The sequence below is a fragment of the Hermetia illucens genome, chromosome 7 (assembly GCF_905115235.1).
Source record: "Hermetia illucens chromosome 7, iHerIll2.2.curated.20191125, whole genome shotgun sequence".
NCBI classification, from domain to species: Eukaryota; Metazoa; Arthropoda; class Insecta; order Diptera; family Stratiomyidae; genus Hermetia; species Hermetia illucens.
Genome location: NC_051855.1, coordinates 11,247,299 through 11,274,699, shown reverse-complemented (window position 1 = coordinate 11,274,699; position 27,401 = coordinate 11,247,299). Strand labels below are relative to the sequence as shown.

The following is a 27,401-nucleotide window of genomic DNA, read 5'->3' as shown; positions in this document are numbered from 1 at the left end:
GACAAAGTCCTGGCGGATGTTATCTGGGCATGTGAGACATGGGTTAGGCTGATCAAGGACTGGTTTTTTTATCACATGGATTGGAGTTGGCGGAACACGAAACTGAGGCTCTACTGGTCGCAGTCGTAAACTGAAAAAAATTTTAGGGTTCCGTGTAGGACAGCAAGTGATACGAGTCCAAACCTTTCATCAAAAACCTCGGCATTATTTGGATCATCGCTTGACCTACAAGGAACACTTGTTAACTGGCACGATGCCCAACATTGAAGGACCCAAACTAACGAAGAAGTTGTTGCTAGCGAGAGTATGTTCACCCTTTTTACTGTACGCAGCACCAGGCTGGACAAAAGCCCTTAAGGTTCAGGCGTATAAATTATCTTCAGTATATCGTCTGAGTGCATTAAGGGTCGCTAGCGCATTCCGAACAACGTCAGACGAAGCAGATTTCGTAGTCGCGGGAATGGTGCCCAGTGATATTTTGACTGAGGAGATGCGAAGACCGAATGCCGCAGATCGACGAAGAGAAGAGAGAACGTGCACAATCACGGTGTGGCAGAAAGGTTGGGATAATTGTCACAAAAGGAGGTTGACGCACAAGTTGATTCCAAATATCCAGCTTTGGATTATGGACGTCCACTATAAATTGATCCAAGTTGAAATGAGAGGGACCAACTTCAACTTCTCTTGACAAGACCCTGACAAGTGGAGCGATCATTCCGCAAATGCTCGAATTCCGAGAAGTATGACATGCAGATAGTGACACCAGAAGTTGTATTCAGGAGGAGCTTCGAAGATTATAGCCCTTACGAAAAAGCAGCAGGGAGGGAACAATTCTCACCGCAGGAGTAAGCCGGTAGAACTTTTTGTGCGGAGTTCTTCGTAAACTTTTCAAGAAGACACAAACGAGTGGCTCAAGCGGTACTGCTCCTCCCTCAACGATGTGTGGGAGGGTGCGCGACTAACCATGAAAAAAAAGGCTCCCATCTTTCAAAAAGTGCTTCCTCTGACTTCCACAAGATGCGTAATGGTAGTGGGGTTCTGGAATAACTTGGTGTCTAGAATAACCTCAACACCTCCAGCTGGATGCTGCTAGACAGCAAAACAGGAGAGAGAATCGATAGTCCGGGAACTTTCCTTACTATCGGCGTTCCTGAAGCCTCTGCAAACGTCCTATGGAATCTGCCGAAAACCGGGTCGAGTTTGGCTTACTTCAACCATAATTGCTGTAAATAAGGCAATGCAGACAGAGGCGTCGAGTGCTGAAAACTTGAAACATGCTAATCAGGACACAAACAGGCTTACTAGGCGAATCTGACTGACAAATCCCGATCGGTAGAGATGCGTCCTTGTTGCACGGAAGACCGCAAGGCATGCATAGGATATGTTCGTAGAGGCAGAATTAGGCAAAATGTCAGTTTAAACGAACAAAGATCGGTGAAGGACCGAATCAAGGGAACAGAGGGCTTCAATTGTCCTGTCAATTATGAGGCTCCATTTTGAAAAACTCGCTTGCGAGCCTGAACCGTCACGCTAGCCTGAATGCGAGCAAACTGAATGATTCCCAGGACTCATAAAAACGAAACGAAAAAATAAGACCAAGTAAGTCGCTCTGACAGAATTGGACACTCATGCTCATGTCAGGCCCCAAATACCAGAAACATCAAATGAACTTATTTACAATCCAAGAACTGCCATTGATTTAACTCCAGTGAGAAGGTCCTGAATTTCAGATACTAAAGAAGGGAACGAACGGTTCAGTTAAGATTAGACATACCTTCAATCAGTAGGACTTCACTTGACAGTCTTCGAAGCTGATTAGTTGAAGGATGGTTACGAAAATACAGGAGTATGTTTGCCGAAATAAAGCTGACAGACACAATGAGAACTGGTAAAGTAAACCTCCTAAAAAATATAACTCTATCTTAATACACGAGGCAACGAGAACGTTGGGATATCTACGCTCAATTAAGACTGAACTGACAGGACCTTTTTTGACACATAAGATAAATCGGGCACAATGGTATCCTTGGTAACATGGAACTCACAGGGCTCTATGTTATTTCAAGAAATTTGAATTCGCCCTGATACTTCGATCGGAAAGCATTGGACGAAGCAACAAAGTGACAAATTTTGACAGGATCTCATCAACCACTGGTTTTTGTTGAGTAACCTTTGGCGGGGAGCAGCAGAGATCAGCCCGCATGAAGGGAATGCTCCCAAAAAACCCAGACCTGAACCCACGGGAGGAGAAAACCCGGGCAGGTCAGGAGTGAAGGCAGGACCCAGGAAGCCCGGCATTAGCTATGCTAGTGCGGTCAAGGGCATTTGACTGGCCATACTGCCGAAAAGGTTTCCCGAGCAAATACTCACTCGGGAGGAACAGGAAATCATCGAGGAACTTGTCGTCAAGCAGATGATGAAGGGTTGGACGTCGAAACTGGTGTTTACCGGGATACGCTTTCGACCAGGCCTTATACTGGTGGACTGCGCGACGGAAGGCACCGCAGAATGGGTTAGAACCATAATTCCTAGATTGCCAGGCTGGGAAGGGGTGGAACTGTCAACATGTGCTGGAGATGATATACCAGGAGCCCACATGGTGACAGTTTTTCTGCCAAAGGCCGCGGCAATAGAAACAGAAGACCTTATGAGGAGTCTCATTGCTCAGAATGAAGATCTCCATACTCGACTATGGAGAGTCTTCAGAAGCAAGGTGGAGGGAAAGGGTAAACTCCTCACGATCGGGGTAGATGACCGATCCCTAGAGACAATTAAACTTCGGAGTTGCCATATCAACTACCGATTTGGCAACATACCCGTGCATGTGCACAAGGAGAAGCCAAGGAAAGAGACCTCGGAGGAGGCATCGGGTGGAAAACTTACCGAGGTCCCTGAAGAAGTCGCGGAAGCCATAGAGGCGGAAAGAACTGGATCAACCAGGGAAATAGACCTGTTGCCCAGTGAAGAACAGAAGCTGGACAACCTAGACCTAGGACTCCTAGGGCTCGGAGTGGACAGCGACGCGCAAGAAAGCGCCATGTCGGAGGAGGAGGGTGACACTCCGACAGTGGAGAAGAGCTCCAAACAATAACGGAGCCAATGGCCAGCACTAGGATAGCCCAGATAAACCTCCACCATGCGAGAGCTGCATCTGCAGTGATTGCAAGGACAAATTCCAAGGAGAACATTGGAATAGTGCTGGCTCAGGAGCCCTGGGTGTACCGGGGGCAGATTCGCGGTCTGCAAGTAGGAGACATGCAGGTAATTTGGAACTCCTCTTGTGAAAAACCAAGAGCTTGCATAATTCTCAAACGTAATTTAAAATACATATGTCTTTCAGGGTTCTTAATCGGGGACCTTGTGGCTATCCAAGTCTCATTGGAAGCCGGGAGGAGCACTCGAGAGGTAGTTGTAACATCGGGATACTTCCCAGGAGACGAGAGCCGGGCTCCACCGGAACAAGTCGCAAAGCTGACGGAGTATTGCGAGGAGAGGGCGTTACCACTTCTTCTCGGCTGCGATGCCAACGTCCACCATGAAGTGTGGGGAAGCAGCGACACTAATCGTAGAGGTGAGTACCTTCTCGAATTTATTCTTAGTAATAAGTTAGAAATATACAACGTAGGGAACACTCCAACATTTGTGACCAGCACCAGACAAGAGGTACTAGATATAACTCTAGGAAATACCCTAATGAACGGGATGGTCAGCAATTGGAGGGTGTCGGATGAACCCTCAATGTCTGATCACAGGATAATCAGATTCGACATTGAGGGTAACTCCGAAATGAAAAGAATAATAAGGAATCCCAAGAGAACGGATTGGGAATCCTACACAACGCACCTGAGCAACAACATTGCCTACCTTCAAGGGGGCGGTGACATCAGGAGCGAATTGGAATTAGAAACGGTGGTGGAAGACCTTAACACAATCGTCATTGACGCATATGAGGCCAGCTGTCCGGCCAAGACAGTCAAGTCATCAACGGATGTACCATGGTGGAACAGGAACTTAGCCAGAATGAGAACGGAGGTACGAAAACTCTTTAACCGGGCAAAACAAACCGGGGACTGGCGGAGATATAGAAATGCACTGACTGCGTATAGCAACGCGATCAGGGAAGCGAAACGGAACAGCTTTAGGGAATTCTGTGAAGGGATTGAACAGATCACAGAAGCAACCAGGCTGTACAAGGCTGTAACCAAAGACGGGGGAATATCCTCTGTCTGCTTGAAAAAGGAAGATGAGACATTCACCGAGAATGAGGAGGACAGGGTACACCTGCTTCTCAGAACTCATTTCCCGGGGTCCTACCCCTCGGCGGCAGGCGACAATAATCTGCCTGACACCCCAACAACGAATAAAAGGGGAAGGAAAGAGAGCTGGAAACTAGCAAAAGAGGTATGCTCAGAAGCTAGGCTAAGATGGGCAGTGGGAACTTTTCAACCAATGAAATCTCCCGGAGTAGATGGCATTTTCCCAGCACTTATCCAGAGAGGCCTAGGAATTATCTTAAAGTCTCTTCTGAGGGTGGTAAGGGGGAGCATAGCACTGGGTTACATACCAAGGGCATGGAGACGGGCAAAAGTGGACTTTATTCCGGAATACAAGTCCAGGGCTACGCGGACGACATTGTTCTTATCTGTAGGGGCAAATATGAAGACACCCTATGTGATAGAATCCAAACTGGATTAAGGGTTACTAGCGCCTGGTGCAGGAAGGTGGGACTGCGGATCAACCCAACCAAAACCACCATAGTACCATTCACTAGGAGGCGTAAGCTGGATCACCTGAAAGCCATAACATTACATGATATCGAGGTGAAACAACAAACAGAGGTCAAATATTTGGGAATCACGCTAGACCAAAAATTACTCTGGAAGACACATGTCGGAAACACTTGTCGAAAAGCCACAAGGGCTCTGATGACTTGCAGATCCATAGCAGGAAAAAAATGGGGTTGCAGCCCGAAGATACTACTTTGGATATATACTGCAATGGTAAGGCCAATGATTACCTATGGAGCGGTAATCTGGGCAGAAAGAACCCAACTCAGCACACAAGCCAGGGAATTACATAAGCTCCAAAGGCTGGCTTGCGTGTGTATCACTTGGGCAATGAGGACATGCCCAACGCCATCCCTGGAGGTCCTTCTGGGATTAACCCCTCTCCATCTGCACATACAGATGCAGGCAAGGAGATCAATATTCAGGATGGCCGGTAGTATGAGTGAGGCGGGGAGCTGCCTAAATCGAAGGAAGATTGATATCCTTTCTAGGCGGTATCCCGAATTACTGATACCGAGGGACAACATGACAACGAGGTTTCACTTCGATAAGAAGTTTGAAACACGTTGGAGTAACAAGGCAAACTGGGAGAGCGTGGCTGCGACATACGGCTTAAACCAGCAACTGATTACTTGGTACACTGACGGATCCCTCACAGCAGAGGGAGCGGATGCCGGTGTCATTGGTCCAAGCCAATGGGTAGGTACACTAGCATATTCCAGGCGGAAATTTACGCCATAGACAAATGTGCCTCCTTTAATCTGCAAGGGAACTACAGGGGGCAGAACATAGCTATTCTCACCGATAGCCAAGCAGCGATCAAGGCACTTAGGTCCAACCAGGTGAACTCTAAACTGGTATGGGAATGCCTTGAGAAACTGAGAGAGAGAGCTCGTCCAACAAGGTCTGGATACTTTGGGTTCCAGGCCATGCTGGGTTGGAAGGCAATGAGGCAGCGGATGAACTAGCCAAGAAGGGAGCAGGGATGCCTTTACACGGGGCAGAACCCTTCTGTGAATCTAAGAAACGAAGAGAAACGGTTGAGGGAGCTATATTGGGCGGGCCTACCAGGGATGAAGCAGTCTAGGGTGCTTATTGGGGGATACGAACCCATGCGCACAAAGGATTGCTTAAACCTCACCAAAAAGAACCTCCGAATCATAGTGGGAATTCTCACTGGTCATTGTCGGCTGAACTATCACCTCGGGAAGCTAGGGATATCTACGAACACTGCCTGCAGGTTCTGTGAGGAGGAGGACGAAACCTCTATGCACGTCCTGGGACAGTGTCCGGCACTTGTGCAAAGTAGGTCGATACATCTGGGAGAACACTTAATACCAGATGCAAAGCTGAAACTTCTGGAAGTGGGGAAACGAGAAGTCAATAAAATGGTTTTATTCATGTGAAAAATATGAAAAATAATACACAGAAAAAGGAGGAAGGCCAGAAAAAATAAAAAAAAAAAGGAAAGGCGTAGTCAGCGTAAAATGGGGGAGACCAGGATACACCAATAATTTAATTAGAAGATAAAACCGAGAGTCAAAAATAACATAAACTTATTTATGCGTTAATTCATCACACAATTTTCACACCTGTTACATTGCTGATGACTTTGATGATGAATTATTTGGCGCTTGTTTGACATAATTGTTGTTGATGATGTTGCTACTGATGTTGCTGGTGTCGTTGAAGCAAATGTCGTTGTTGTAACGATTGCAGCACTTGTTCCAGTTGTTGTATTCGTTATTGAAAAGAAGCTACCAATTGTATTACTCATATTACGTCCAGCTAGAAACGTTGATGCAGTAGTCGTTGATGATGCATGTCGTTGATGATGAATTGATGAAGCGTATTGTTGAGAAATTGATGGTGTATTAGCAGCTAAAAATTCAGTACAGCGACTAACAAGATGCGGTCGACGACCGGTTGGTGTAATGAAATTACGCAAATGTAATCCACCAGAACGTGATGTAATTGTTGATGATGGTGAATTTGTTGTTGAACTATCAGATTTTCCTCTGTTGATGTAACTACCACCCATCGATGAAAAGCCAGTTGTACCAAATTTACGTCGAAATTGACGATTGTGTATTGGTTTCTCATCAGACATTGGTGTACGACCACTTCCCATTACTTCAATGATTGTTTGAACTTGTGCAATACCGTCATGCGATGCGGTCACTTCATCAACAACTTCATCAGTACCTTTAGTACTTCGAATATTGGTGATTGGTGTTTGGCTTGTTATCTTATCAGGATTCAATCGAAATGGCATGGATGCATCACCATCGTTTGGACTTAAATAGATACCATCAAGTGTTGTTGATTTACTTATTGATGAAGTTGATATTGTGGTTGTTCCTGTTGTTATGGTTATTGTTGTTGATATTGTTGATATCAAAGATTGAGGTGAAGCTGATACTGGTGGAGTTCGTCCGGTTGATTGACATGCAATCGCTGTTACCTTGGGGAAAATCGTAGAAACAGCCGGTGGTTCACTTTCCACCACAATGCTACCAATATCGGAATGTTGTAGCGATTTATTATCGTGATGTTGATGAGATTGGTGAACACGGGGTTGTTGTTGAAGAACTTGTAGTCGTTGTTGGTGATTTCTTGAAAATTCATTCAGATTATCGCCATTTGAATTATTTGCATTGCATTTTCTAATTGATGTGTTGTTATTAAGCGATTGTTGTTGTTGTTGTTGCTTTTGTTGTTGAAACTGTTCTTGTTGTTGTTTTTGATCTTGCAAATCGTGAAATTTAAGCGATTTTTGCTCTACATTTTGGTGCAATTGTTGCATTTGCGATTGCATAACATTTTCTTGATGTTGTTGAACATGATCTTGTTGTTGTAATTGTTGTTGATGTTGGCGTTGTTGAAAATTTCTCTCAACATTACTATGATTTGAAAGTTTTTGATGATTTTGAGATGTTATTGTATCAAGCGATATTGATGATGGCATTGATGATGATGATGATAATTGATGTTGTGATGGTAATATTGTTGGTGAATGGTCTTTTACACCACAAAAATGTGATTTTGATATTAAATTAGTACTGAAATGGTTGTAAGCTTGTTTTGGGTGTTTTTTATGTGATTTATGATAGCGTTCATGTTTATGTTGTAATTGTGTCTTGTGTTGAGCTTGCTCGTTGTTGAATTCTTGATTCTTAAGGGTTTTTTCACCAATGCTAACATCATCATCACCACCACCACTGCTACCACTGCAATTATATTTCATTTGATCATATGAAAATGAATGTTGTTGGTCTTGTTCATGATCTTGATTGTGTATCTGTTGTTGGTGTTGTTGCTGCTGTGGTTGTTGAACATAAACATCACTACAACTGTCCAGAAGAAATGACGGTGGAACAATTTCCATTTGAATGCTCTGACTATCTCAAGTCAAGATTTTTATGAGGAAATTTAAAAGAATTTCAACGACGATCCAGTCGACAGTTGATGGAAACAGACATGGGAAACAAGAAGGAAGTATGAGACAAAGTATTTACATATTAATTGGCATCATCTAAACGCAGCTGGCTTTTTTTGAACTATTGAAAGTGGATTGAAATAGCAAAAGCAATCACCTGGTAACATATAGAATAAAAGGTAAAATGCGACATAAATAAGCAGATATAACCTGAAACTTGACAAGAATTTCATACATTGATTATTCATATATTAATCAGGGGATAAGCAGCACATTGGTGAAAGGCTTTTGACAAAAGCAGTAATTTCTTATGAAAATCATGAAAAATTCAAGAAGCAAAAGAGACACAATCGACCTAAGTTGGTGATACTAAAACAGAGAGCACGAAATGACAGAAAGCAAATCAGCAAAAAAAATAAAAATTCCTAATCCCTATTCACCAATAAACTGTCAAATGGGCATACCTCAGTGTGCACTATATTCACACGGGTGGTCAAAACAGTCCTAGATGGTAATTTAAGAGGTCGAACCTAATTCAGACGCCTCCACTTCCATATTGAACAAGAGGCCTGTAAAGCCTTCTATGCCTGCAAGAGACCGTTTGGAAAAAAATGGGGTCTCCGGCCGAGGATGGTTCTCTGGATGTTCACCGCTGTAGTGCGTCCACCCCTAACGCACGGCTCTATTGTATGGTGGCAGGCTTTGAGCAAAGACTACAATAGAACGAAGCTTAATAGGATCCAAAGAACGGCGTGTGCAAGAGCTACCAGGGCCCTGCCCGGCAAATGCTCTCAATGTACTCCTGCATCTCCTCTCCGTAGACCTCCACATCAAATACGTTGTAGCGTGCAGTGCCGTCAGACTACGTAACATCCTAGACGAAGTACCTCGGGATATCTGGGCATTCCCCACGGAATATGCCACACGTAAGCTGAACTTCACGAGAAAGTGCAACAAGGGCAGAGTAGAAAACCAGCGGTGCGCTGCAAGGTGATGACACAGTATTCTTCAGTAATAGATCAAAGATGGTCTGTGGAGTCGGTGCAGGGGCTTTCTCGAATACACACAGTGTATCCGAGTCGGATGGTCTCCCAGGTTTCACCAGTGTATTCCAAGTGGAAGTACTGGCGATACTGGAAATCTGTCGATGGTTGGAGCATGATCTGAGCCCCAAGCGTAACATAGCCAACATAGACGGACAGCCAAGCGCCATCAAGACTTTGTACTCAGCGGCGACATTCTCCAGACTGGTAGGTCAACGCAGAAACACCCTGAACAGTCTGGGCGGCACGCTCAAAGCCACCCCCCCCCCCTGGGTTCCCGAGCATAGGAACATAGAGGGAAATGAGCGTGTTGACGGATTGGCCAGGCGTGGCTCTGGTCTTGGCAGCCCTTCTGCGGGTCCAGTCTCAAGAGTCTACTCGTACTACTTAGCAGCCGCGGACCTCAGATGACGAAGGCCTACCAGCTTTGTCAAGGCAAAGAGGATTTGGCCCACTTATAACATAGCCCGATCACGAGAGCTGCTGTGCTACACACATGCGAATGAATTCAAGATTACGGCGGTCTGCAGGGGACCATGCTGCCAGGCTCGGCATACCTTACAATTCACATTGCCGAAGTTGCAGAGAAGGGGGGGGGGGGGGGGGTCATACACTTTGTCTGCAATTGCGCAGCTCTAACTACAGTCAGGCTCCGGGCACTAGATAAACCATTCTTTGAGGACCTCAGAGAAATATCTAGCTGCAAGTTGGGAGAGCTGCTTTCCTTTGTGATTTCTACAGGCTGGCTCTGAAGATGCGCGTGCATGGACATGATTGTGCGCAGGCCATTTAGATGGCGAGCAAACGCCAATCCGTAGATAAAAATTTGTCTATGGGAAGGACATCCAGAAATCTCACCACTTATGAAGGACAAGAAAGGGAGTTTACTTACGGTGTAGGGCTTCGGAAACCCAATACCGACGGACCGCAAGTACCGGAACGCATAAATTCGTTGCGGAATATCCTTAAAATATCAGGGCTCTGATACGTGGCATTAAGTATTCCTATAATAGGGCGGTGAACGAGAAAAGCGCCCCAGCGTCATGTGACAAAGTCACGCACATCCATAAGGTAAGTAACAACGCGGGCAAACGGAATAGGGACGGAATAAGTGGTGACCAACAAGCGGCCAAGAAGAAAAAGAACTCCTCACAAAGAAAGATAAGCCGGAGAAAGTTTAGGGTAGTTCTTCGACTATAGCTCCGACTTTGACAAAGGGGAAGGGTCTACAACTCGTAAGCCCGAACAATAGACAAAGGTGGGCGGAAAAGAGCGGCACAAGGAGAAAAGGAAAATTTGTCCGGAAATAATCATTGTTTCTAAGAAAGGAGATATGTTTTACGCCGATATCCTTCGGAAAGACAAAGCCGATCCGGAATTGACAGGCCTGGGTGGCAGTGTGAGTCGTATCCTGCGTACATAGAAGAGGGATCTGATGCTGGAGCTAAGGAAATCCAGCGAGAAGACGGTGGATAGTTTTCCCGGCCAGATGGAGAAGGAGGTAGGTGAGCACGCTGAAGTAAAGTTGGAGAGCAACAGATAGTAATCAAGTGCTAAAACCTAGACGAGGTCACATCATGAGAAAACATGATGGAGGTACACAAACCGCTATCATTAGCTTGCCGGTTGAATTCGGGATTAAACTGATTACCGCGAACAAGGTAAAAATTTGTTGGGTCGTGCGCCGACTTAGGGAGCAATTATCTCTCAAGGGATGTTTCGAATACCTCGATTACGGTCCCTTCACAGCAGCATGTACTAGTGAACACGATAGGTCAAGATGGTCCAGGAAGTTTGGTGATGGGGGCCATCGTTCTAAAGACTGCACTCGCGATCCACGATGTATGTTGTGCAAAGGGAAAAAGGGAGTACGGTACGCTTCAGATGGGGGCAGGTGAGCGGCATACAGAAGGGAAATAAATCGTAGGGCTCAACCTCAACCATTGCGAACAAAGGGGGGGCAAAACGGAACAGCTTCAGGGAATTCTGTGAAGAGATCAAACAGATCACAGAAGCAGCCAGGCTGTACAAGGTTGTAGCCAAAGAGGGGGCAATATCCTCTGTCTGTTTAAAGAAGAAAGATGGGACATTTACCGAGAATGAGGAGGACAGGGTACACCTGCTTCTCAGACCTCATTTCGCAGGGTCCTACCCCACGGTGGCAGGCGAGAAAATTCTGCCTGCCACCCCAACAACGAATAAAAGGGGATGAATGGGGAACTGGAAACTAACAAAAGACGTATGCTCAGAAGCTAGGGGAAGGTGGGCAGTGGGAACTTTTGAACCACTGAAATCACCCGGAGTAGATAGAATTTTCCCAGCACTAATCCAGAGAGGTCTAGGAATCATCTTAGAGTCGATATCGAATTGGTTGACCTCGGCGCAAAACCGGGATGTCTGAAGTCCCTTATTAAGGTCTAGACCGGATACCGGTTGTTGTGCCGTTGATGATGATGATGAACCAGTGATCAAGGCACTTAGGTCCAGCCAGGTGAACTCTAAACTGGTATGCCTTGAGAGACTGAATACACTCGGCTCGTCCAGTAAGGTCGGGATACTCAGGCTACGTTGGGTTCATGACTATGAGATTAAAAAATGAAGAGGAACAGTCGAGGAAACTATACTGGGCGGACCTACCAGGAATAGAGCAGTCCAGGGTCGTTATTGGGAGATATGAAGCCAAGCGCACAAAGGAGTACTCATAGTAGGAATTCTCACTGGTCACTGTCGGCTAAACTATCACCTAGGGAAGCTGGGGTTATCTACGGACACTGTGCCCGCTCTGGCTCTTCTAATCCTTTTTGCATATCCGTGTAGAAACAAAAATACTATACTCACGCGTAAAAGAGATAGTAGATGAGACCTATAATTGCAACAGGATATTATACTGAGCGGAAAAAGTATCTTAAGACCACTCTGAATATAACAATGAAACACTAACGATCCACTGTAGATTGAGTCTTGAGTTTGCTCAGTTTAATTTCAAATCGTTAACTCTACCTGCGTCTGAATAAATACTCTTTAAAGAAAACCAATTATTATTGTTATTTGTTTATCTATGATGTTCTCTGTTTGGTAATCTCAAAGCGAAGAATGATGTTTACATATCACACCATATTTTTTCATAAGAAAAGAGACCAAAAAACCATACCAGCATATGGCGAGCATCCAAGCAATGATATTCCAGCAATTTAGTCCACATAATCATACTTGTGTAGTCCATGATGCAGAAATTTATGTAGAATATTGCAAATCTGCCAACTCTTCAGTAATAAATTGGATTGGATAATTCGGGGAAATCGTTCCGAAACGAATAGATAAGTGGGACTAACCGAAAATCGAGTAACTATATAGCAAGGGCACAGTGCCCTAGTCTAGACACTTGGGACAGCAGTTTTGTGATCTCGACCTCGGGCCCCCGGTTCGAATCGCACCCACGGACGTTGATGTTTGTGATTATCCAAAGAAGATACATTTGAAAGCAATAGAGATAAGAATTCTTCTACACCAATCAAGCAATTGTAAGATGCACGTTGATGCAAGATCGTCAACTACGAAGGCAGACCTATTTCACAAACTGAACAAGTGACGAAACTTGATCATGCAGGTCAGCCGAACAGGCCCTAAATCCAGTTCCACTGAAGTAACACGTTACCCACTTTTCTACCTCTACGCTAGCCAGCGTCAGGAATGTGGGAGGGTCCTTTGGATACCTTAGCTATTTCTGCTAAAGAACGATGAGAACTTGGTGGACTGCAGATCTGTCAGGCTTCGACCATCAGTGGTAGCTTCTGACAGCTACCGAAAGTTGCGGTCTCTTGACCTGCGAGCCGGTTTCTGACAGACTTCTAACTGCAAGATTCCAGTCCAGGTTAAGGAGCATCACAATTGTACAATGCTACGCACCAACGAAGACTTTCGGTAGAGTAGATGCTTTCTACGAGCAATTAAACAGAGTTCAGGGGAGGCTTCATAAAGGTGGCATTTTGACCGTGATAGGTGATCTGAATGCCAAGGTAGGATCTGACAACACCTTACTCAGATATGTGATGAAAAACACGGTCTTTGCGACCGCTTCGATAATGGTGGAAGGTTCGTGGATTTCTGCAACTTCCATGGTCTCGTCATTTGTGGCACATTCTTTGGGCACAGAGCCTGCCATAAAGTCAGTTGGGCTTCAACTGACCGACGCCACACGAGCAATCAGATCGACCTCTTCGTGATCAGCGGTAGATTTAAGAATTGTCTGGAAGAGCTTCAAACGTTTAAGGAGCTTTTAGAATTCCTTGAGGTGCGGAAGCTTCTAAACCAGAAAATAAGGTGCAGGCGACCAAAGGTCAAGAGCAGGGTAAAACAGTAAAGTTGTGTCATGAAACAGTTCTGGTGTGGGAGGTTCTCCAAGTGGAGCCCAGAACATAGACCAAAGCCGGTGCAGAAGGCAAAACTCTCTCTAAAACTGTAGTTTCGGGGAAGATTAACATGGTTCTTGGGCTGACGTGTTGGGGCAACTGTATTAGAAGCAGTGTTGCATTGGCCATCGGGGGTGCCAATTGCGCAACGGACAAAATTAAGTTGGATTCTATCTGGGAAGGTGGCATGCATAAACATATCCAGTGTTGTATTTCCGAAGTGGATTTTGGGGAGGAACTGCGTAAATTCTGGGAAATTGACGTGGTTGAGAAGGAAGCACCGCTCACTTGAGAAGGAGAGATGTAGCGATGGTGTAGGCCAGGACGATAGACAGCTTTTAAGGACATCGATTTGGTCAACCATGGCGCAGAACCGGAATGTCAGCAGTTCCTTAGTAAGGCAGGCCTAGACCAGATACCGGTTGTTATGCCGTTGATGATGATGATGATGGAAAGGTATCGAGTGAACTATCATCATAATCAACAGCGCAACAACCAGTATCCGGTCTAGGCCTGCCTTAATAAGGAACTTCAGACATCCCGGTTTTTCGCCGAGGTCCACCGGGGCGTTTCAATGCGCCCTGACATATCAGGTACCCTTGCCATCTGATTCCGGGAAGGCAGGGTGCCTTAGGGTTCTTACCCAAGGCCGAGGGGACGGCTTTGTCTGGATTCGGTGTTCAGGGATAACGTTTTTCAGTGTCTATCTTACGCCGAATGAGTCGATGCTGGACTTTCGAGGCAGGCTTAATGCTTCGTAGGACGTTATCTTGGGCACAGATGAGCGGATGTTGGTCAGAAGGACTTCAATGACAGGGCACTTGAATAGGGCATGCCTCACACAGATCTCAGAGGGAAACGAATTCTCGAAATGGCGGCGAGAACAGAACCCCAACGTTCCGGTGCCCAGGCTGTGAGGGAAGCATTCCAGACGTAACCTTCGCGTTGGTGAGTTCTTCTTCTCGGCAAACTACCATCAATACATTGCCTTCGAAGTGGTAGATACAAACTCTCGGTGTGCGCTCTTTCTGTGCATGGAACGGTGAACACCGGAAGTTTTGTCGAAACTCTTGGAACAGGTGGAGCCGCGCTGGAGGGTACTCCTAGGGGTGGTGGCACTGCAGCTGACATTGTCGTAAATTCAGTTATGAACCTGATAACGACGGCTTGCGGAGCCTGCATGCCCAGAAGAACATCGAGACGTGGCAAACCTTCCATGTATTGGCGGATGGTGTAAATTGCAGAGTTCCGGAAGGCACTGGCTCCGCCGCTTAACACAGCGTCTAAGCGGCCGGGAGGAGGCAGGTACCGTAATGACGTAGTACAAATCAGCCAAAAGGAAACTCCATAGCACAATAAACAGGAACAAAGCTTGCTGCTGACAGGATCTGGTCGACGAAGTCAATGGGGAGCCGTGGGCACTCGATTACAAACTGGTAACCTGAAGAGTCGAAGCTTTGCAGCCCTGTTCCCTTAAAGCCGAGCAGAAGGACCCCATTGTACAGACACTATTTCCTGCGCACCCCGTAGGGAATGATGACGACGGCGCGGAGAGCGCCGAGGACTGTCCTCTTTTCTCTATAAAAGAGTTGGAACAGTTAGTCCTCTCTACGAAAACCAAGAAGGCGCCAGGACCCGATGGAATTCCAGCAGAGGTATACAAACTGGTATTCCAGCACTGGCCAGACCTATTGCTCGGCCCATCGAACGCCTGACAGAGGGCATTTTCCCTTCTCGTTTAAAGGTGGCGAGGCTTACGCTAGTCAGCAAAAGGAAAGGCCACGGCGTAGCGCTTTCCGAAGACGAAATCCCAATTTCTGGTGGAATTCAGAAATTGAGGAATGTCGGGAAAATTGCCTCAGAACTAGGAGACGCTCCCAGCGCAGAAGAAATCAACCTGAATTCCGAGGAGCTCTGCCCGCGATGTAGGCATAACCTGTAGTGGTAGAAGAGGAAATTTTTGATGCAGCAAGGAAATTCGCTGAAAATAAGACCCCAGGACCAGATGGAACCCGAATATCACCCTGAAAGTGACAGCCAGGACAGCACCAGGTATGTTTGCCAAAGTTTTTACGACATGCCTTAGAGAAGGAGAATTCCCCGAGCAATGGTAGCTGCAAAAGTTGATACTTATTCCGAAGCCAGGTAAATCATTGGGTAACCCCTCCTCATATCGACCGATATGTTTGGTCAATACCATTGGTAAACTATTTGGACGAATATTATACAACAGGCTGCTCGCTGTTGCGGAAAAGGAAGGAGGCCTAGGTTTCGTAAGGGAAGATCAACCGTCGATGCAATCAACATGGTGACTGGCCTAGCTCGAGCTACAATACAAGGTGACAAATGCCTCAAATGACTCGGACGATGGACAGAAATTATTTCCAATGACGTGCGGCATACCACAGGGGTCTGTCTTAGGTCCCTTACTGTGGTTAATTATGTACAATGGAGTGCTGAGGCTACGCCTTCTTAATGATCTCGATGATACTACCGAACATTGGTGAACCAAGACAAAATCGACGTCGTCTTATTTCAAGGGTAGTTAGTTCCGTGCTACTCTACGCAGCTCCAGTTTGGGCAACCGTTCTGGAAAACAAATCAAACTGCGGAAAACTAGGAATGGCGTATCGACTAAGTGCACTCCAGGTAAGCAGTGCTTATCGAACAACTTCAGGAGAAGCAGCAGGGACAATCCCCATAGACATTTTGGCGGATGAAGGTCGGCGCCTCTACGACAAAATCTAGGCTGGAAGCCATCGCAGACAGGCGCTTAACACCTAGAAATATAGTGGTGTTTATGTTGGAATCCACGGAGGCTTGAAATCAAGTGGTAATTGAGCTGAACATGATTGATCAACAGCTAAGGCATGAAGAACTACGAAGAAAGCAAGAAAGGGACCGAACAATAATGCGCCGCAGTTAAGAACTGACCCAGCCTCGCGATGCAATGCTTATAGCAGTCCCGTGGGGAGAGTGGAAGAGGTGGTTTTAGCGAGCAAGAGTCTCACGCAACTGCATGGCAGGAGCCAGCAGTAGGTTTTGAACCTTTCCCCCCTCCAACGATGAAAAAAAAGACAACATTGTCGAAGAGTTGCTGAGGAGTGCTAACAGGTGGAGCCGTGTTGCCCATTACGTTCGGGCCCTGAGCTCGACCGGTGGAGGAGCCGGATGGGAGGGGGTTCCTTGAACTGACAGTTCCCTTCCCCCTCTCTCCCACCGTTGGTGGAAGGAACTCCCTGATTTGAAGGCTTCGCAATGTGGGAGAGTTCGGGGACTAGCCCGAAGTAGCAACCTTAAGAAGGCCATTCGGAGAAGCAAGCGGGAATGCTACCAGAAGCTCTGCATGGAGGCTAATACGAAACCGTGGGGTACAGCCTACCAAGTTGTAATGAAGAATATCCGCGGGCGAAAATCACCTCAGGTGACATGCCCACGGCTCTTGTTGCAAATAATTACAACTCTTTTCCCGCAGCAGGAGCAGGACAAAAGAGAACCCCAACTGACAGCTCAGCAGGACGTCTTCTCGATCCCTGATGTTACCGAAGAGGAACTTTGGGAAATCTGCAGACGTATTAGGGACAGCAAGGCCCCGGGATTGGACGGAATTCCGAACAGGGCTCTGAAGGTGGCGATCAAGGCCAGACCAAGGTGGTTCGCAAGCACATTCGAATCATACATGGCGGAAGGAGTGTTTCCCGCCCAGTGGAAGAGGCAGAAACTGGTGTTGCTACCGAAGCCCCGAAAACCACCCGGCGTGCCCTCTTCATATCGCCCTATTTGTCTCTTAGACACCATGGGAAAGATGTTGGAGAGGGTGATATACAACAGGCTGCTCCCGTTCATCGAGCTTGCGGGTGGCCTTTCGGAGCGGCAATATGGGTTTCGGCGAGCCCGTTCTACGGTCGATGCAGTAGCAAAGGTCGTGGAATTGGCTCGAAATGCAATGGCCATGGGCAAATGCTGTGTTCTGGTGACGCTGGACGTCAAAAATGCTTTTAACTCAGCCAACTGGGGCTGGATTAAGGGCGCTTTGGCCAAACTGGGTGTTCCTAGCTACTTGGCTCGGCTCATCGAGAGTTACTTTTCGGACAGACTCCTCTGGTACGAGACGGACGACGGGCCGAAGGAGTACATGGTGACAGCAGGTGTGCCTCAAGGTTCTGTATTGGGACCGCTGCTATGGAACATAATGTACGACGGAGTGCTTGACCTTCGCGTGCCGGAGGAGGCAACGCTGATTGGTTTTGCGGACGACCTAGCGGTACTTGCAATTGCAAAGCATCCCGAGGACGTGGAGCTTTATGCAAATGAAGCCATTCATACCATCAAGTCATGGTTACGAATGGTCAAGCTGGACCTGGCGGACGAGAAGACGGAGGCGGTCCTTATAACCAACCGTAGGAAGAACAACACGGTTACCATCCAGGTTGGTAATCGTGAGGTCGTCTCAAAATCGGTTGTCAAATACCTGGGGGTGATGATCGATGCCAAGCTGAGTTTCAAGGGACACTTGGATTATGCGCGAGAGAAGGCAGCAAATGCCAGCTCATCCCTTGCAAGGATGATGCCTAACGTGGGAGGGCCGAAGTATAGTCGCAGGCTACTCATCGCGGGAGTGGTGAGGTCGATCCTGCTATACGCGGCCCCTGTCTGGGCGGCAGCGTTGAACCACGCTGTCAACCGGAGGAAGATATGTTCGGCATACCGGCCAATTGCGCTAAGGGTGTGCAGCGCATTTAGGACGGCGTCGACGGAGGCAGTGTGTGTTATCGCAGGAATGATCCCTATAGATCTTCTAGCGAGCGAGGCACACTGGCTCTACGAAAAACGGAAGGCAAATCCAGCCGAGGTGAATGCGGATTTCCGAAAAGCCATCAGGAGAGAGTTGTGTGGCAAGTGGCAACAACGATGGGATAACTCCGACAAGGGCAGGTGGACCCATACATTGATCCCGTGTATCGAGAAATGGGTCAACCGAAAGCACGGAGAATTGAATTACCACCTGACACAGTTCCTTACGGGACACGGTGGCTATAGGAAGTACTTGCATCGCTTCGAGTTGGACGAGTCTCCCAACTGTCCTGAATGCGGTGCTACACTCGAGGACCCGGAGCACGTTATGTTCCATTGTCCCAGATTTCTGCAGCAGAAAAGTAGGTTGAACAGCATCTTAGGGGCGGACATCGAGCCCTCCAACCTGGTGGAAGAGATGTTGAAGTCGGAGGAAAACTGGATGGCGGTAAATGAGGCAGTAGCCGTGGTGCAGATAAAACTCCTGGAGTTGGATCAAGCTCGGAAGGCGGCGCGACGGAGACGTGACATGGACGAGCTGGTATGGCGAACCAGAGCCTCCCCCGCGAAGTAATACTTCATGGTGGTCCCGCGGGGAGCGGCGGAAGAGTGGGGGTGGTTTTAGTGGGTGTGAATCCCACACATTGCTGCAACCTGGCGCAGTAGCGTCTTTCTAAGATTTCCACCTCCATCCATAACAAAAAAAAAGCCCGAAGTAGTGTGACAAACGATTCCAGGCTATCTCTCTGACGACGGAGAGATGTTTAATGTTAATGCATTCACCTAAGCTTCCTCAGAGAGTAATATGCAACTTGTGAGAGGCGGGATGGGATTCGTGAGTAGCTCTATTTAAATACAGGGATATCTCTCTCTCTCTCTCTCCAGACAACATTATCGAGGAGATGCTGAGGAGTGCTGACAGGTGGAGCCGTGTTGCCCATTACATTCGGGTCCTTCTCGTTGCAAAGAAGATAGAGCTCTACCAGTGGAGAAGCCGGATGGGAGGGGATTCCTTGAACTGACAGTTCTGTTTCTCCTATCCCCTCCAGTTGGTGAAAGGAATTCCCTGATTTGAAGGCTCCGCAAGCGGGAGAGTTTGGGGACTAACTCGAAGTAATATGACAAACGGTTGCAGGCTAGCTCTCTGACGATGGGGAAGTGTTTAGTTGGTGGTCCGACGATGTACTTTTGCGGGAGTCCTACAGTGTGTGCGTAAATACATTCACCTACCCTTTGAATTGAATTGTTATGGAAATTGTTAATGGAAAAATCCGGGACTCAACAAAAAACCTTTCACACGTATTTAGTTATAGCTCACTAGATCCAATTCTTCATTTCATTCGATGTGGAGCAACTATCCAACTAACAGATATATCAGTGATTTGTTTTGGGTGTGTTCTGTGTTATTTTGTCTTAAATGGAATGTTTTTAGTAGAATATTTCATGAGTTGTGTGCTAATGCGACATAAGACAGACGAAAATCATCTACTGAATATGGTCTTGTTAGAATAAATATATACGCTTCTAATGGGTTTCTGTTCTACGATAAAATTTGATATTTTTTTAATTAATAAAAAAAATAGTAAAATTAGCGAAAATTATAAATAAAAAAAAATGATTATTGTCTGTTTCCGTGTCTGTGCATATGAATGAGTGAGTGTATTAGCATACACAAGCCAAACAGAAAATAAATCAATTCAAGGAATTTTTATAATTTTTAAATCTTTTGGAAGAAATAAAAATATCCAAATTAAAATCTAATTAATTTTGATTATATTATGGATTTTATATTTTATATAAAATACTAAAAAGGAGCGCAATTGCTAATAGCATATAAATTAATTATGAATAATATGCCAAGAGATTGTAGCCGACATCGCAAAAATTTTGGAAAATTAATAAAATAAATTAAAATAATTTAAAATAAAATAAAAAAATAAAATTCCGTATGTTCGCCGACGACACAAGAAATATGTAAACAACTAACATAGATTGATAATGTAAAGAATTATCTTTTACTTTTCAAACAAAAGCAACAACAATTTAAACAAAATAGAGACAACATTCTCAAAATGTTTAAAATGGTTTATTTGTATAATAAAATCACTAATCTCCAAGACATTCTATAAGACAGCATGAATTAATTAAATGCAACTAAATTAAGGCTTATTTTAAAAATAATTACTTATTTTAATTAATTATATTGCCATTCATCCAAATTTATATAATTTTTTTTTAGTTTGAATTTAGTCAGTTCAATAATAATTAATCTTTCATTCGCTCGGGAAGGGTGGTATTAGGTTGTTGCATATGAAATGTCCCCCTTAAATAAATGATCACTTTCAACCCCCCGCACTCCCCACCTTTCCTGCAATTGTCAAAACTAAGACCGGCATCGGAAAGTACTAACTGAGACCTTTAATTTGATATCCCACATGACTATATTTGATGAAAAAAAATTGTACATGTATGGGGACCCCCCCCCCCCTTAAATTCAACGTAAAAGGATGTAACTCCACTGTATGCGTGAGCGTTCACAGTTCCCACCTTTCTACCAAATTTGGTGTCAATTGCTATAACCGTCCCCGAAAAAAATGCGTGTGACGGACAGACAGACGGACAGACTGTGAGGAGTGCCCAGATCTCCCATCAGGCATGACCCCAGCTGGTGGACTGGGGCATACCTATTGATGTGCAAATATGTGTTCATGCACTTTCCTTTTCTGACTGTGCATGGGCTAGTGTTTGCTCATCTCTGGTGCGTGGACCAACATGGCTATGGGAGTCCATGGGAGCTCAGTAATTGAAAAAGGCGAAGGAGTCATTAAAAGGAGTAATCTGGCCAAGACTCACGGAGAACAGAACCCTGACCCAGAAGAACTACCTTTTATGCAGCTTGGGACTAAAGTAGTTGAGCTGTCCGAATTCATCAAGGACAAGCACAACGTGCACTAAGCCATTAAGAACATGGTGAGAGCCATTAGAGTCCTTTAAAATAGGTCCCAGGAAGAAGTAAGAAAGCCTAAGGAAAAGCCGGACATCCCAGCCCCAACAGTGTCACAGGCGACCCAAGTGACACCAAAGCACAAGGTCATCAATCTTCGATCAAGTAAGCGAGTGCGAGACAAAGAGGGGGAAACTTTGGGGAATCAACAGGCACCAAAAAGGAAAAAAAAGAGTCTTGACCAGTCCAACAAACGGAACTAAAAACTTCTGGCATGCGAAGCACTCTCTGGCCCAGGAGTTTACGTCCTTATTCATGGAGGACCAGAAGTATTTTTCGGTGATTAGCCGATTTGCTGTCCTGATGCCTGGATACGATAAGTCGTGAACCGCGTGGCAAGAGGTGGCTGAAATGTATGGCCAGGGTCCCTTTTCCGAGTCTTCGCAGCAGAGAGAGAGGTTCGAGCTGAAGATGGGCAACTCCCGGGATTAGTATTTGGGGTTGGATTTGAGACTCTGAAGCACTGTGTCATCCTCCTGCGCCTTGGCAATAGCCAAGAAGTCGAGTGAGGCGGAGATGTAGAGGAAATGCCAAGAGTGTAGCGTCAACCAGTTGTTGTCGGGATTTATCAAACGCGCGGACAACCTCTTCAGACCACACAATCTCTCGTGTGCCTTTTATTTTGGGGCCAAACAAGTACGCGTTCAAAACGGACTGGTGTTGGGCGGCCTTGGGCAGGAAACGACGATAGAAGTTTAGCATGTTTTCGGACGCGTGAAACTTGTAATTGCTTGCACCTTGTCTGGGTCGGGCTGTATTCCGTCAGGGGAAATCGAATGGCCGAGGAATCTCACCTGTGTTTGAAGAAAATTGGATTTCTCAACGTTTAGGACTAAACCGGCCTCAAGGAGACGTAGGAAAATGCACTCGTGGTGGGCTAAGTCCTCAGACTCAGTGGAAGAAGCGACCAAAACATCATCCAAATACACGAAACAGAAGTCGAGGTTTCGCAAGACCGAGCGAATGAACCTTTGAAAGGTTTGCACCGCGTTGCACAACCCGAAGTTCATCCGGGTGAACTCGAAGGGTCCAAAGAGTGTGTATATTGCCATCTTTCGAATGTCTTCTGGAGCTACAGGGATTTGGTGATATGCCTTGGTTAAATCCAAGGTCGAAAAGATGCGATAGTTTGCAGGAGCATCACCACTAATTGGAACAAAGTAACCACGATTTAAGTCTCCGCCGAGCGGGATCAAACTACCAGATTCTGAAGCACAGGCTAAAGCAGGTTAAATTTGCATGATTCGGTAAGTCCTCACATCACCTCCTCGTAGTAGGCGCTGGAAACCGTCTTCGGGCGGGCCAAGAATGTGTAGGGCCGGGCTGGGAGTAGGCTCATCCAACTGACGAGGATCTGCTTGTCTGCTGTTGTGTTAGGGGCAAGTAAATCTGGCGGGGGGATGGACCGAAGGTACTAATAGGACTCCAAGCCAAGATGGAACAGCATACGCCGAAGGCTGCGTGGCCAATGGGGAGCTTGATCTTTCGTATGCGAACTCTGAATACCTTGGGCACCTTCAGTTTCAAATAAGACCCTTACCCTGATGGCCGGGCCAGCCAGGGTAGACATTCTTCCCGGACAACTCGTGGGACCAAGACATGGACTCAATTCTCAAAAAATGAAAACAAAAAACGACGATGGAAGAAGAGAGGGTGATGCCAGGCGCGCCAGGAGAGAGTAGCCGTCGAGAGCAGTACACTCGGTGCCAGCCGTAGCACCGTTGTGCTGAAACCAACCGCAGTGACCTCCCGGAGCGAGGCGGCAGACGGATTATTGGGTACCAGCTTGGAATCCACTGCCGTCAAGCTGGGTGTAGCGAGCACCAGATATAGTACTTCTAACCCGAAACCCTCAGCGTCGGGGGATCCCTTGAAAGCGAAAACCGACAAGAATGTCGGTCGCCAAAAACCGGCTAAAAAGCGATGATCCACTGGTGTCCTGCTCAAGAGCCAGTACCAGAAGGCCATGCATATTCTCAGCAAGATTACTAAGAATAAGGAAGCAGGCACTGTCGACGAGCAAGATGAAAAAGACCTCGCTAAATACCAGGCGATTCTTGATAAATACAATAGCAAACGCCTGACTGACGAGCAGAAGGCGAAGCCCATCGCTCTGAAACGCAATCGATCTCAAGCCGAGGTCGAGCAAGATAAAAAGCGAAGCAGAGTGGGCAAGAGCACAGACGCGAAGCAACATCCGAAGGAAATTGCCCAGCAACCCTCAGCCGACGGGCCACGAACTACGAGGTCCTTCAGCGACGTGGCCAGGAGCCACTTACGTGTGGCGCTGGCAGATGGCAATTCTGCAAACTAGCGCTGGAGATGTGGACCAGTATTGAGGGCAGGTTGCCGAGCATGGTCTATGAGCATCTCCTGGACACCGGAGGCAAACACCCGGGACTCATCCCCCACTTTGATTCCTCTCAGGTGGTCCGTGGGTTCCACGTAATAGCTTGCATGGACCAGTTCTCTAAGGACTTTCTCGGTTCGTAAGTCGCTAAGATCAGCGACGCCTGGGAGGGCGTAAAGCTCAAGATCATCCCTTACAACGAGATTCCCAGGAGAGCAGTCGCTCGCATCTGGTTGCCGAAGATCCAAGGCTCTGCTCTTGGCAGTCCTTCGGTGAAGACAGTCGGTGTTCCGCTGGCGGCTGTCGAAAGCTGAGTCTACTCGCACTACCTTGCAGACGCCGTCCTGAGTTGGCGAAGGCTTGCAAGCTGTGCCAAGTCAAGGAGAATTTGGGCCGCTTATCACGAGAGCTCCTGTGCCAGACGCGTTCAAATACATTCAAGATTACGGCGATCTGTACGGGGCACTGGCCTATAGGGGACCATGCCGCTAGGCTCAGCATACCCTACAACTCGCATTGCCGAAGCTGCGGAGAAGGAAGGGAAACCCTCATGCACTTTCTCTGCGATTGCCCAGCCCTGGCTAGAGTCAGGCTGCGGGCACTAGGTTAACCATTCTTTGGGGACCTCAGAGAGATTTACAGCTGCAGGGTGGGAGCGCTGCTTTCTTTCGTGAATGCTAAGGGTTGACTCTGAAGATCCGAGCCGGCTGGACTCTGCCTCCCTGCTCCCATAACAGCAGTCACGGTCTTAGGAGTTTGTGGCATCAAAACGGCGCACCAAAGCGTTAATTGGGCTCCTCGGAGCGGCCACTGATACCTACCCTAAGCAGAAGCTAAAAGAGGAGATTGATGGAGCAGTTACATGCTCCATGGTTGTGCCGGAGGCGGTGGGTTATTCCGCGTAACTCTGGCAGGGGTAATAACATGGATGAAAAGGAAGAAGAGAGGAGAGGAGTGGAGATCAATCTACCTTCGTAAGCCATCTTTGGACAGTGGACAAGTGTCCGAGAAGTTGGCGAAAGGCGGTCGCACAAAGAGGCGGTGACACTCCAGCAGTAAGTTCTTCCGTATAGAAGTTTTGAACGTAAATTACAGCTTGTAAATTTTTGAGCCAACTAACTTAAACATAGAGATAAAGTAGACCTAACAGTTAGTCAAAACGTTCCGTTAGGACTGAAATGTTAAAAGTAGGAATGATGAAGGAATAAGTGGTGGCGGTGGTTAATTTATTGGTCTTGCAAATACCGATATTTCGGGAACCACTTGTTCCCTCCATCATTGCTAACAGTAACCCGATGGTATCCCAGCAGAGGTATACAAACTGGTATTCCAACACCGGCCAGACCTACTGCTCGGCACTTTCAACGCTTGCCTGAAAGAGGGCATTTTCCCTGCTCGTTGGAAGGTTGCGAGGCTTGCGCTGATCCATAAGGGGAAAGGCGACCCCGAATTGCCGTCTTCATACCGCCCACTATGTATGCTTGACACTGCTGGGAAAGTGCTCGAAAAGCTCATCAGAAGTAGACTCGCTGAGGCGATACGCGCTGCCGGAGATTTATCTCCCCGACAGTTTGGTTTTAGAGCAGGAGATCCACAGTTGATGCTATCATGCAAGTCGTGGACGCCGTTCGACGAGCAGAGGCACATAGCCGCCGAACTCGACGCTTGACGTCAGAAACGCCTTTAATTCCGTAAGATGGAAAGACATTCTAAGCACACTAGACAATACTTTCAAAGTGCCGAACTATCTCTTACGGATATTTAGGGACTATCTGAGGAACCGCTCCCTGCTCGATGAATCACTAGAGAATCAAAGGCGGATGGAGGTCACGTCAGGGGTAGCACAGGGATCCATCCTAGGTCCGGACCTCTGGAACGCTACCTATGACAGTCTACTTAAACTCGACATGCCAGAAGAGTCGCGCCTAGTCGGCTATGCAGATGATGTCGCAGCGCTTGTTGCTGGACGCACTGTCGAACAGGCGCAAAGCAGACTCGGCATATTGATGCGACGGGTAAGCGGATGGATGACTACTCATGGTTCCAACCTTGCACTGGAAAAAAACCGAAGTAGTCATCCTGACTAAAAAGAGAATTCCGACCCTGCGTCCCATATTGTTCGACGAGTCGAAAATCGAGTCAAAATCAGCGGTAAAGTACCTCGGGTTGACTCTTGACTCAAAAATGAGCTTTTCTGAGCAAATCAAAGCAGCAGCGAACAAGGCTACGGCTGGAGTTTCGACGTTAAGTAGGCTAATGGCAAACATTGGGGGTCCTACGTTTGGTAGGCGACGTCTCCTAATGAGTTCAACGCAGTCTGTCCTGCTCTACGACGCAGAGGTATGGGCTGACGCTCCTAACAAGGAGGTATATTGTAAACACCTCGCGCAAGTACAGAGACTGGAAGCTTTGCGTACCGCACTGTCTCTGAACCAGCCGTGATGATGATCGTGGGAGTGATCCCCGTTGCTCTTTTTGCTAAGGAGCGTCAGGCCATATACAAGCGCAAGGGAGATGCGCCAAGGGAGGTGGTCGTGAAGAACGGTAACGCACTCTAGACGAGTGGCAGCTCTCGTGGCAAAATGAAACTAGAGGCAGATGGACTGCATGGCTCATCAGCAATTTAGGTGCGTGGCTGAATCGGAAGCATGATGAGACTGACTATTTCCTTACCCAATTTTTAAGTGGACATGGAAGTTTTCAGTCTTATCTGCACAAGATTGGAAAGGCGCGATCTCCGGATTGTGTGTTTTGCAATGGAGTTGTGGACGACGCCCACCACACTTTTTGTTCTTGTGGAAGGTGGGATGGGGTTCGTCAGCAGCTCTATTTAAACACAAGGGATCTCTCTCCAGACAACATTGTCGAAGAGATGCTGAGGACTGCTGACAGGTAGAACATAACGTTCGGGCCCTTCTCGTTGCTAAGAAGATAGAACTCGACCGGTGGAGGAGCCGGATGGCAGAGGGTTCCTTGAACTGACAGTTCCCTTCCTCCTCTCCCTTCGCGTTGGTGAAAGGAATTCGATGATGTGAAGGCTCCGCAAGGCGGGAGGGTTCGGAGACTAGCCCGAAGTAATGTGACAAACGGTTACAGGCTAGCTCTCTGACGATGGATGGAGGTGTTTAGTTGGTTGTCCGTCGACGTACCGAATCAGGAGTCCAACACAGTGTGCGTAAATGCATTCACCTACCCTACCCCCAAAAAAAAAAGAATAACAAAGACTTGTTAGCACTGATGAAGGGAATAAGTGGTTCCCGAAATGTCGGTATTTGCAAGACAACAAGTCTTTGTTGCTGTTAGCACTGATGAAGGGAACAAGTGGCTCCCGAAATATCGGTATTTTCAAGACAACAAGTCTTTGTTGCTGTTAGCACTGATGAAGGGAACAAGTGGTTCCCGAAAAATCGGTATTTTCAAGACAACAAGTCTTTGTTGCCGTTAGCACTGATGAAGGGAACAAATGGTTCCCGAAAAATCGGTATTTTCAAGACAACAAGTCTTTGTTGCTGTTACCACTGATGAAGGGAACAAGTGGTTCCCGAAAAATCGGTATTTTCAAGACAACAAGTCTT

The 27,401-nt window shown here is 46.9% G+C and overlaps 2 protein-coding genes across 7 annotated transcripts in view; both read right to left on the bottom strand.

The window, feature by feature from the left end:
- Positions 1 to 27,401, bottom strand: part of LOC119660786 (serine/threonine-protein kinase WNK1-like) — a 103,455-nt gene that overhangs the window by 51,029 nt on the left and 25,025 nt on the right. For 5 of the 6 annotated variants that reach the window (XM_038069583.1, XM_038069582.1, XM_038069585.1 and 2 more), the window contains exon 3: positions 6,380 to 7,402. The exons of the other annotated variant lie outside the window; for it this stretch is intronic. In XM_038069583.1, the coding sequence (XP_037925511.1) occupies positions 6,380 to 7,062 (683 nt within the window). In that variant the 5' untranslated portion in view covers positions 7,063 to 7,402. The remainder of the gene's footprint in view (positions 1 to 6,379; positions 7,403 to 27,401) is intronic. 6 annotated transcript variants of the gene reach the window in all.
- On the bottom strand, positions 7,119 to 8,294 carry LOC119660860 (G-box-binding factor-like). The gene is made up of 3 exons (XM_038069755.1): positions 7,990 to 8,294; positions 7,252 to 7,690; positions 7,119 to 7,148 (listed from the first exon to the last, which is right to left on the bottom strand). The coding sequence occupies exons 1-3, from the start codon at positions 7,995 to 7,997 to the stop codon at positions 7,119 to 7,121; spliced, it is 477 nt and encodes a 158-aa protein (XP_037925683.1). The 5' UTR covers positions 7,998 to 8,294.